General features: G+C 41.2%; 1 protein-coding gene across 2 annotated transcripts in view; it reads right to left on the minus strand.

Moving 5' to 3' along the window:
- The window catches only part of LOC124138651 (fatty acid-binding protein, heart-like), a 58092-nt gene that overhangs the window by 16298 nt on the left and 29517 nt on the right, over window positions 1-12277 (minus strand). The window contains exon 1 of one of the 2 annotated variants that reach the window (XM_046505390.2): window positions 5514-5712. The exons of the other annotated variant lie outside the window; for it this stretch is intronic. Coding sequence (XP_046361346.1) covers window positions 5514-5583 — 70 coding nt within the window. The 5' untranslated portion in view covers window positions 5584-5712. Of the gene's footprint in view, window positions 1-5513; window positions 5713-12277 lie in introns of those variants that run through there. 2 annotated transcript variants of the gene reach the window in all.

Genomic DNA, 12277 nt, shown 5'->3' on the forward strand with positions numbered 1-12277 from the left:
GTCTCCAACAGAAACACCATCAAGTGATAAGTGTTTGTTGTTTGACGCCGCACTCAGCAATATTCCTACTATACGACTAAGATCATAAGAAACCGATATGGACAGGCGTGTCCACCATCCTAAATGGAAGCCTAGTTTTATAATCTAGTGGGCACGGTTGCCTCGGGGAGATGTATTACTTTATGTCAATTCATGTGTTGCAAGAAATCATGACACGCATCGAATACCATTACAAAAGGATTGCTTCGCATATGGAAAAAGAAGATATAATATCTTACACACAAAACTGAGATACATGTGCAGTCAATTGAATTATGATTTATATAGAATTGGTATAAAAGATCACCCGAACTGTACATGTTTAAATACATGTGAAAATGCATATCATTATCTCATGGAATGTACATTGTTTAGTCATCAGCGTGAAATTGATTAACAGCCTTAAAAATATTGTTAATAACATACCTGTTGATGTACACCTACTGTTATACGGCAATGCAGATCACGTTGTTACAGAAAATGAAGCTATATTTAAGGCAGTACAACATTATATATGTACAACTAAACGATTTGTGTAAAGAACTGTTTATTTAACAATGTATCTCTCCCCTTCTCTCTCTCTCTCTCAACATTTTATGTCTCTTCTATAGTGTTGTATGCATATATATTGAATTTGAAATTGTGAAATTTTGTAAATACCAGGGAGAGGGCAACCTAAGTTGGAAGAACTTGTCCCCCAATCCCGTTCACTTCTTGTGAATAAATATGATTAAATCAAAGGATTTAAATAAGAGCACACTGACTTCATACTGTAGACTATATAGTACATACAGCCTACTGAACCTCATTTGGTAGACATTACAAACTAAAGCACATTTACAGATAAACTACATTATTCATTCGAATTTTCCATACTATCCATCTGAACAAAAAGCACTGTAGACTAATAAATTTAAACGGAGATCATCAAAATATCGTTTTCAATGCACACCTACATCTGGTGGGATGAATGGAGGCGTTCAAATAATACATATTCGACCCAATAAGCACCCATGCCCCAATAAGCGCCCCCCCCCCCCCCCCTTTTCCCGAATGCCCCAGTAAGATTTACTCACCTGTTTTTTACATACGGTCAAGAATCTTTTGTAGTCGGTTAATGAGGAGATGTTCACCAGTAAAATGTAAGTAACAGTTTATCTCTAGCCCCCCAGCAACAGAAGAATATCGATAGGCTTACTGATGAATTTACGCCAATTTGACTCTGAATTTGTCCCAATAAGCGGCCACCCCTTCTGTCTTTATTTTAAGCGCCCTGGGCGCTTATTGGGTCGAATACGGTAAGTGCAATAATCTTGGACACGACGTTCAACCCAAATTCACCTCACCTCACCTCACTTACAATAGCACTTGGTTGTTACCTGGAGAAGCTTCTAACACTGCACTTACATAGCACGACATGGTCTTTCCTTGTTCATGGCTTGTCAGTTATCAGAGGGGACATCATGTTACTTATTTCAGCATCCTCAGTTACTTGTGAATCACTGCTGATTTTGTAAGGTATGTCATGATGTTCATTGGCATGGATGGTCCTGTTGTCTAAAATTCTGCATTTCACTGTGCAGCGTTGCATCCCTTAGACACACCCGGAACCTACGATCATTAAAAAAAAGCACCGTAGACTAATAAATTTTGCCAAATGTAAACGGAGATAATCAAAACATCGTTTTCAATGCACACCTACATCTGGTGGGATGAATGGAGGCGTGTAAATAATACATATATATGTGTTGGGTGCAGTGTGTCTGTGGGCGGCTGTGCCTCTAACTCACTATAAGTGATTAAACTGATCACAGTGAATCACAAGTTGTTCCGCTAAACACGCGAATACGCTGCATACAGACACGACATCAACAACCTTAGGTAAAACAGGTGGCGGGAGTGTTGTTTACCAAGAAACATGATTCGTAGAGTAAAATGTCAGATTTATTTAGCTTCCGAAACACGTTTTTGATAGAAACCCACACGGACGAATCTTCCTCGGTAAATGAACCAATATTTGGCAGATATTTATCTGCCACACGTCCACAACGTAACAGAAATTGTGGATTTATTTTGGAGAAGGCTGCTGTTTCCTACTGTAACTGAGCGTTAACACTCAATCAAGTAAACATTTTAAACGGACAGACAACGAATAACTGTAATTGTAATTGTGGATTTTATTGTGAGAAGAGTGCTCTTACATTTAGACAACGAACGCTAACCCTCAAAGTTGTGAGTGAGTATGGTTTTACGCCGTTTTTAGCAATATTCCAGCAATATCACGGCGGGGGACAACAGAAATGGGCTTCACACATTGAACCCTATCGGGAATCGAACCCGGGTCTTCGGCGTGACGCGCGAACGCTTTAACCACTAGGCTTCTGTGTGATGCACGTATTCACTGGCGTAGGTGTATAGAGGGCGAGCATTAACTTTCGAATTCTCTCTGCCGTGGAAACACTTGATAATACAGTATGGAAATATTATCACATTAGGGCATATAAAATATGTTTTCCCCACAGCGTGTAATACTTCTGTTATGTATTAAATTAATTAAAAAGATAATTAAGTTATTTGTTTTAATTTAAAATAATTTTTTTTTCATATTTAATATCTCCAATCAAGGCAATGAATGTTGTCGGAGTCAAAATACATAGCTTGCAACTCCACTCTCTTCCAGAAAGTCTGGCATGTGGTTTCCATAAACGTCTTCAATTGTATAAGCCAGAAACCGAGTCACGGGTAAAAAAACTGCCAACCTTGCAAGCCAGCACATGTCAAAGGTGGAGTTCGTGCATGCAACTGCGTACAACAGCACTGTATTTGTTCTCAGGCGGACACATGGCAACACTGATTATGTTCAAACATCCATCGAGTATTAAAGTATCCATGACAATCAAACAGGTGATATTATATTGTTATCTCTTGTACGAACAGGTGCTGCGTCAGCTTATCCATGCCAGATTTTTGATACACCAGCACTAGACGAAAGCGTGTTTAACGCCACGTCATCAACTACTGGCCTTCCAGTGAAAAATAGATGAAAATGTGTTTAAAAAGATGGGAATGAGTATGCAATTTGTTGAAATTGCACAAAACGAAAAAAGGCAATATACATCGAATTCGCACAGAAAAAGACCATAACTGAAATATACATCGAGTTTAGACACAAAACTATTTGAGTGTGTCTTGGCCGTCGCATGGCAGTACAGCTGTGCGGCGTCAGGCAACAAACAAACACTTACTTTTTTATGAAAAGTGTGCGAGTGTTGGGTGCTACCAGTAGAGCAGGACATGATTACCCTTTTCGCGAACACCTGGTGTTCACTTATCCATTCATATCATTACCACTGTTATTTTGCCATTTACGCCCAATGGAATCTGTTTCGAGGTTATTTGCTCGTGTTGACGTAATAAGATAAACAAAATTGAACAAGCACACGGTTGTCTCAGAACGGACGCAAATAATAGTATACTGTGAAAACTCTTTACATACATTGTGCACATTTCTGTCATTTGCACATATCTTAGATTTGTTCATTGGTAGGTCTGGACCACAAGCTACTGATACAAGGTTGTTATGTTCGGGCGTATGTCTCAGCCATGTGATGTATTAACGACATGGGTGGACAAGGATATGCAACCACATATGATCGACAAATGATGATACTGTCTCCAGAGGCTTAGCTACAAACGTATTATGGTGACTAACAGACTCCCCTTTACAAGGCAACTACAGAATCAATGTGTATGAACCAAGACGTAAATATAGACGGGTAGAGTATCGAATTATTTGACATTTAAAAAATACAATGATGGCGCCATCATCAGCATAGCTAAATAAATAGATATTATCTTGCTAGGTTTTTTCCCGAGAACTCGGTATCTGGAAGGTTTGTTCAAGATTTGGGAAAAACTTTACTTCTAAAACACATGGGCGTTTCCAGCGGTAATTGTCAAGAGGGTGGGGTTTCCGGATTGACGAGGTCGGGACTATCGCGGTGTCACTGTATATCCGATGTGTCACAAGACAATAGTAATTAAAACATTTCTTACGTTGAACCTGCATTCAAACAACTAGATGTACACAACATATTCACAAAGTTCCGAGCTTGACACCCCTGATCCCGATAACTCAATCTTAAAACCGACACAACGGCACCGTGTCCTGCGATAAAACAAGCTATAAACGACTTCTTACACAAAAATATTAGCTCTACCCCCGACCACATGGCGTGCTGGTTGAACAGATGTTGAGTGAAGTATTGAGGGCGCAGGCTGGCGCTTTACCGTTGCATTTCTCTGTGCCGTTTGTTCAAGCCACCGGCATAAATCACTAATTACCCGGAATGACCTAATCAGCGAGATCAATGTGTTACTGGCACATAATACGACATTAAGCTGGGGGCATGTCTGAAAACCCATTAACAAACCATGAGGCTGGGGTGAACAGTTGTATCTTGGCACGATGGTATTTTTTTAATTTATAGTTACACCACATGTGTAAAAGGTCTTGATTAAATTCTGATTAGAAATCGTCTCTGAACCTTTGACACAATGATTAGAAATCGTCTCCGAGCTTTTGATGATTTGATTTTACGTTCAAAATTGTGTTGATAATCATGCATGTTTTCAATATTTGCTTTTATGCTTCGTCAGAACAGTAAACTTGCAAGGCATTTTCAGCAACGCACACCAGAATAGGCTTAAAAGACTCTACTTGCTCTTCGACCGTGACCCATTATGACCGGACGATCGAATTAGTCCCGAGTTGTACACTCAGGCATGACTTAAGCATTCTTCTGGAGAGGTTGGGCTACTGACTTGTTCTTATATACCATTATCTACAGCATTAATTATGTATTACACATTCGTGCATCGTTTTATTCTTCTGAGAGGTTTGGCGACAGAGCTGCGCTGTTCTACAATACCATTACGAACAGCATTAATTATACATTGTACTTTGAAACATCGTTTCATTGTGAAATGACTGCAACTGTCACGTCGAGATATCGATAAACGACCTAAGTATATTTTCTCTCGGTTTTAAACTAATCTGATATAGTTTGTTATATCGGAACGCATATAGAAGCAAATAAAATTGTGAATAGGAACTGTTCTGTTTCAGAATGTCTTCAAACATTGGATGTTTTGATGCGCATAACCATATTTAAAGTCAACATCCTGATAATTACATACATTCAGTCATACCTGATTGATGCGAAACATCAAACGATATAAAATATATATGATAAAAATAACTCTTTAAATCTAATAAATCCCAATAACATCACAATATCTAGTTGATATTTTCGTAAATTACATTTGAGAAAATATATATGTGTTGTATATTGTAATTGTTGAAAAGGTCCTTCGTTCGATCTGACAAGTGTTTCCCATATTTCAAACAATCTGCTGACATACCAATCCGTGCAAGTGTATGAACACATCAAACAAAGTTTAATCAAACTCACCGATGGCTTTCATATATTCAGCAAATCCATCGCTGCTAGACAGCTCCCAACGTCCAACGCATCCCGCCATGATAGCTACACACAGACACTGAAACTTGCTCGCCAATAACTTTCCACTGTGTCGTCTGCTCTTATCGGCACGTGCCAGTGATCATCAGACTCTCGTGCACTCTATATATAGTCTATCGGGTCACGTGATATCAGCTACTTCCGTTAATCGGAATCAAGAATTATGAGAAAGGTGGGGCACAGCATTGTCAATTGGATTCTAACATGAATGCTGTTTGTTGCTTGACAAAACTTGTTTGGCATTACTGGCTCAGTGCTTGTAGTGTTTTTGCGGTATTGGATTACTGCGAAATGTCACTGTTTCGTACATTGAGAAACGTGTTACTGTGAATGAAAGAATGTAGTAAATGTTATTATTTGCGTTCTCAACCAGCGATTCTGACCGCCCGATCCCGTTAGTCGCCTCTTACGACAAGCGCCTTTTAAGGCAAGCATTGGTGGCTGCAGACCAATTGTAACCTGGGGCTGTCGGGTAGCCTAGTGGTTAAAGCGTTCGCTCGACAGGCCGAAGACCCGGGTTCGATACCCGACATGGGTACAATGTGTGAAGCCCATTTCTGGTGTCCCCCGCCGTGATATTGCTGGAATATTTCTAAAAGCGGCGTAAAACCATACTCACTCTCTCACTCCAATTGTAACCTGGATCTTCACGGGTCAGTATTTTAGTTATGTTATAAAAGTATACTACTCAATTTATGACAGGTATAATCAACTATCAAAAGTGGAGTGGTATTCGTTATCTGTGAACATGGTTATAGTTGGTAGTATAAAATGAATTTTGCATAAAATGATGTCAACGTGTGCAGATAGGAACCTACTAAGCCCCCGTTCATCATTTGGGAGGGGCGGTCGGGTAGCCCAGTGGTTAAAGCGTTTGCTCGTCACGCCGAAGACCCGGGTTCGATTCCCGACATGGGTACTTGGTGTGAAGCCGATTTCTGGTGTCCCCCACCGTGATATTGCTGGAATATTGCTAAAAGCGGCGTAAAACCATACCCACTCACACATTATTGGAGATGAATTCGCCAACTCCCTTGACATGCCGTGATATTACTGGAACACAGTTCACAAGCGCTCGAAACCAAACTCACCCCCTTTCTCAATGAGACAGTATGAAGACAAAGAAATTACTCCACCATTTCATCCATATTGAGAATCGAACACTGGTTTTCTGTCGAACGACTGCGGGTACCCCTACGAATTCGAGGAAGGACACATCCAAGGTGCAACCAACAATGTGCAACCAACATATACACAGAGGAAGGCATTTCTGAGCTTGTTCTACGTCCTGCTAGCCAACCGACACTTTCACAACTGGGCTACGTCACCGTCATATATGTACTGGAGAAAATACTGAATAGTCTGTAATTTGTAGGGGGCACGGGTGGCCCTGTCGTCTAAGGCGCCACGATTCGCTGTGCAGAGTTGCGTCCCTTGGGCACGCCAGAAACCTATGATTGTGGGTTCGAATCCTGGTTCGCCCCGATTATGTTTCTAGGTTTGTCAGCACCATACCCGTGCTCGTGGGTTTCACCGAAGTGGTAAACGTCTGAGACCTGCATCACTTCGGGCTTTCCTCCCAAATTAGGCTGACACGCCGTGATATAACTGGAATACTGTTAAAAGCGGCGTTAAACCCAACTCACTCACTCACTCACTGAAATTTGTATTGTATGAGTGGCAGGTGCTATCGGTGGAACAGGGTATGCTTACCCATTTCGCGAAAAATGGTGATACTGATTTTACGTGATTCATTTATTTAATTTTCATCACTATTTTGCCTTGAATCTGTTTCGGCAGATAATCGAGACTGGTCTTTCTCTGGTGTTGACGTTTAGAATTTACAATATAACGAGGATGTGTACCTAAATTGACGTATCTACTTATTTGTGATTTCTGAAATTAAAATCAAGTCGGTTCAAGTATGAAATGTTGAAAATATATGAGGCTATAATTTTCTTTAAACATATAGTTAATCTATAGTCATGCATGCGCTATTAATATACTTAAAAGAACTATTGCCAGTTGAATCATATACTGATCATGCATTGCATGACATTAACTATCGTGATATGAAAGAATCAGGTGATACTTAACTTTTTTTAGAAGTATATACTTACACTGGCAAGAGCACTTTTAAGATCATCATTGCCTTGACTAAAGTTTTAATAATAGCTCTGACAAGGTAAAAATAAGATTCTAATGCCATTTTACAAGCAAAAGACAACTATCCTTGACGAATTAACGCATATTTCACACATAATTGAAAGCACATCTATGTCGTATCTCGTTCGAGATTCTCGTTCGTACCTATACATCAAAGAGGGATGTTCTGTACTTGATTACACACGCACCAGCGACCTTGCGGGGGGTCTGTCAAGTCCGTTTTTGCCGAAATAAACAAGTGCGTGTTTCTTTATCCACGAGGTGTATCTTATTTGTACATTAAGTGCTTTCGTTGCCACAGGTGTAAACTGATCCTTTTCCCATTCACCGTGCCGACAGGTTGAACCAGCTCTGTTCCCCAGAGGTAGAGAGTCATGTTAACTTATATTGTTCCGAGACTTAAAAGAGGCCCCTGCCCCGCGATGTGGTACCCTGGTTTTGGTATCTACGGTGAAATTAATTAAATTCGTCCTGTTTTGCAAATAAGTTTGACAAAATTGTATACAAAGTATATTATTGTATTATCTACTTTTGACGGCTTATAGGGGTGTGTGTGTTGGGGGGGGGGGGGGGGGGGGGGGGGGCGTGCGCGTGTAGGCGTGTTTGGTGTGTTTGGTGTGTGTGTGTGTGTGTGTGTGTGTGTGTATGTGGAGAGGGGAAGGGGCTGGGCTTATTGGTCTGATGCCCAGTTAATGCACTTTGTTAAATTGAGACTCCCCGTGTTTTGGCTATTCATCGGTACATTTGACATTTGACAATGAGTATGCAATTATGCAGAGTATCAAGTCATGATTGGGTCATCATCATCATCATCATCATCATCACCTAGACCTAGACTAGACATTGACTCCAGACTGCGGTGTATAGTCCTTACATCTGTTGTCGTTTATGTATGCCTTCAAAATGAGTCCTTGAGTGAATGAGTGAGTGGGTTTGGGTTGACGCCGCTTTGAACAGTGTTCCAGTTATATCGAGAAACTGAAGTACGTTTGTAACTCTGTCGAAATGTCTATATCTCAGCTTAGCGTGTATTTTTCCGTAATCGTGAATAGATGAACAGATGTCAGTTTATTCTCGCAGCAAGACGACACCATCGGCTGAAGAAACGCGTTGGCGGTGTGCAGTTGGGAGAGATTGTAATAAATTATGTTATCTGTTCAGGAGATTACTCTTGTTAGTATAACAGATTCAATTGCATATGTATGTAAATATACACTCAATGAAATAGCAACACGGTAATGTCCAGGTAAATATAGGAATATGGCTATTTACAGATCATGTTTTATCATTTACTGAACCTTACGTTCATCACTGTATATACATAGAACAGTGTTTGAATCACCAGAACCACTGTCTGTACTACTCTAAACACTGTCTGCACTACTCTAAGCACTTTCTGCACTAATCTAAACACTGTCTGCGTATGTACGGCTACGTCTGGCCTTACCTGAGATACAGAGACAAAAACTGCCAATTACTCTTCACGTTTGAATAACTACTTATAATAAAGGAGGACCCTGGAAGACCCACAAATTTAGGCTGGAGACTTAAGACTCCTGTTAGCATGCTCAACGTACATGGCGGTTGTAGAATGTTTCCAGGGCCATTTGCACAGTGACCTTGACCCGGGACGGACACTTCCGGTGAGGTACCTGATCTGATCCCAGACACTTCCGGTAAGGTACCTGAACTGACCCCCAGACACTTCCGGTAAGGTACCTGAACTGACCCAAAACTCTTCCGTTAAGGTAGGGCAGCTCATCCGTTTCACGAATACCTAGAGTCTTAATTGTTCAATGAAATTAGTTTTTTTCAAATTTACTGTTTACATTTGCAGTTCGGACGGTGGCTTAGTGCTTAATGCGGTCACACCTCACTGCGATGGCCCTGGTTCTATTCCCCACACGGATACAATTTGTGAAGACCTATTTTCTGCCCCCCCCTCCGAGCTATGGTTGAAATATTGCTAAAGGCGGTGTAAAACAACACTCACTCATTTGTTCTACCAATTATTATAAAAAGAATAACACATTTTGAAGTACGAACTGTACGAGTTATACATCAAACACTACACTTTTTGTGAAGTAAGTTCACTTTGACGCCGCCGTGGATAATCGAGACTGTGTATTCTCTAGCTTGGACGCGACGTTAAACCCAATTTCACCTCACCTCACTATTCTCTAGCGTTGACGTTTTATAATTAGAACACTATTCCAATTATATCATGGCATGTCAGCTTGATACAGGGAAAAGCCTGAAGTGATGCAGGAAAAGATGTTTACCACTTGGGCACGGGCATGGGTATAGTGCCGACAAACCAAGAATCACATTTAAGGCCAATCTGGGATTCGAACCCACGTCTGGGCCACCAGTGAAACCTCTCTCAATGAAACATAAAACCTGCTCCTGAACAGCACATCTCGTATCGATTTGTAAATTACACATTTTACACAATTGTCTCGAATCTTTGACCACAGGATTCTGGCACAACTAAGGGACGCCACTCTGCACAACAAAGTACCACTTCATCTCCAAATGCATCTGATTCTGACACAACTTGGTCTCCATCCCATACCACGAGCTCATCCGCCTCTCTTGAATTACATACATGCTTACTCATGCTCATGGCTGTAAGGTGTGGGTGTTTATAGACAAGTTGAGCTCTATTTTCACGCATACAGAGACGATAGAGAATGGCAAACGCTATGATGAAAGCATCCATGTGTTGACCACGTGTGTCTTGAAGTAAGATCCGCGTTCTCAGCTGGGAGGGCGGTCATTCACATATATTGCATTGTTTGAATTGACATTGGGAAATGCTTTCTTGTTCATCTTATAATGTCACGATACCTTTGGAGAAATAACTGGGGCATGTATATACGCACCAAGAACACAGCATGTAGACACGGGGAACTGCTAACTTGTACATCAGGATGTCACGATACCTTTGGAGAAATAACTGGGGTATTTATATACGCACCAAGAACACAGCATGTAGACACGGGGAACTGCTAACTTGTACATCATAATGTCATAATACCTTTGGAGAAATAACTGGGAAATGTATATACGCACCGAGAACATATCATGTAGACATGGGGAAGTGCTGTCTTGTACAAGTTCTTAAGGTATGTCATCTATATTTGAAATGTGACGATACAAGAGTACGTGTATGTTTCACGCATGAATGGGGATTTTTTTATCCATATGTTACAGCCATACTGTGGGATCAGTCATTTCGTGAAATGACTAAAACTTTCATTCTTTTCGTGAAATGACTAGTAGGTGTAGTCAATTAATGAGGGCGGTGGGGTAGCCTAGTGGTTAAAGCCTTTGCTCGTCACGCCGGAGTCCCGTGTTCCGTTCCCCACATGAGCACCATGTGTGAAGCCAATTTGGGGTGTCCTCCGCCATGATATTGCTGGTATTTTGCTAAAAGCGGCGTAAAGCTATACTCACTATTCACCCTTTGCATGAAATGACGTTTTAAAATTTGAATCGCCATAAAACGCCATACGCCATAAAACTTGAGTATATTTAAAGCATACACTACTCAAAAAGTTAAGGGCCACCAGATGTTTTCATATTACTAATAGTTAATTGACATTGACATCTTGCATTCATTATATTAGTGAGTGAGTATGGTTTTACGCCGCTTTTAGCAATATTCAAGAACTATCACGGCGGGGGACACCAGAAATGGGCTTCACACGTTGTACCCATGTCGGGAATCGAACCCGGGTCTTCGGCGTGACGAGCGAACGCCTTAACCACTAGGCTACCCGACAGCCCCTTCATTATATGAAGACCCTGTCCTTCTGGGGGTGTTATAATAGGCTATGTATTGTGCATATTTCCACACCACTTAGGGGCATGCTCAAAGCACCGGCCACTGGATCAACTCAAGCTTGTACATCCAAGCTGCCTGTTTGGTGCTAGAAGGTTAACAACCACATTGCCATCTCATCCTACCGGGTACCCATTCGCTGCTGGGTGAACAGAGAATAGTTTGGACATAGTCAATTGCCCAAGGAGACGCCACATGTGTTACATGTGCTTTAGTGTGGGACAGGAGCGAATCCCTAGAAACTCACAGGAGCCAAGCTGCCGAACATGGTCACCCATCCAAGGACTCTCCGCGACCGACATTGCTTAACTTTACGCTGTGCGCATGACCACGTTCCACCACGTGTTACATATAATACTACAACCGCATTAAGACACTTCCGCAATATATAACACAGAGTCATCTATCCTGTAGTTGACCCACCGATGTGAATGACACGGCGGCAAACATCACCAATATGTCAGCGTGTAACTGGAGCCAGCGAAACACTTACAAGTAGATGCGTGACCTTCACAAATGGGTATCTGGCAATTAATATCGTCTCCAATGACAAGTAAACGCTACTTGGGAGTGATTACTAGTGATTTGATACCTCTGTTATTAACATAATTTGTTCGGAGGTTCATGTATGTCTAACGGGGTAAAGTTAAACAGGCAAAGGGAGATAAGTTACTGTTAATGT

This window comes from Haliotis rufescens, unplaced genomic scaffold (genome assembly GCF_023055435.1).
Source record: "Haliotis rufescens isolate VD_foot unplaced genomic scaffold, xgHalRufe1.0.p SCAF_15, whole genome shotgun sequence".
NCBI classification, from domain to species: Eukaryota; Metazoa; Mollusca; class Gastropoda; order Lepetellida; family Haliotidae; genus Haliotis; species Haliotis rufescens.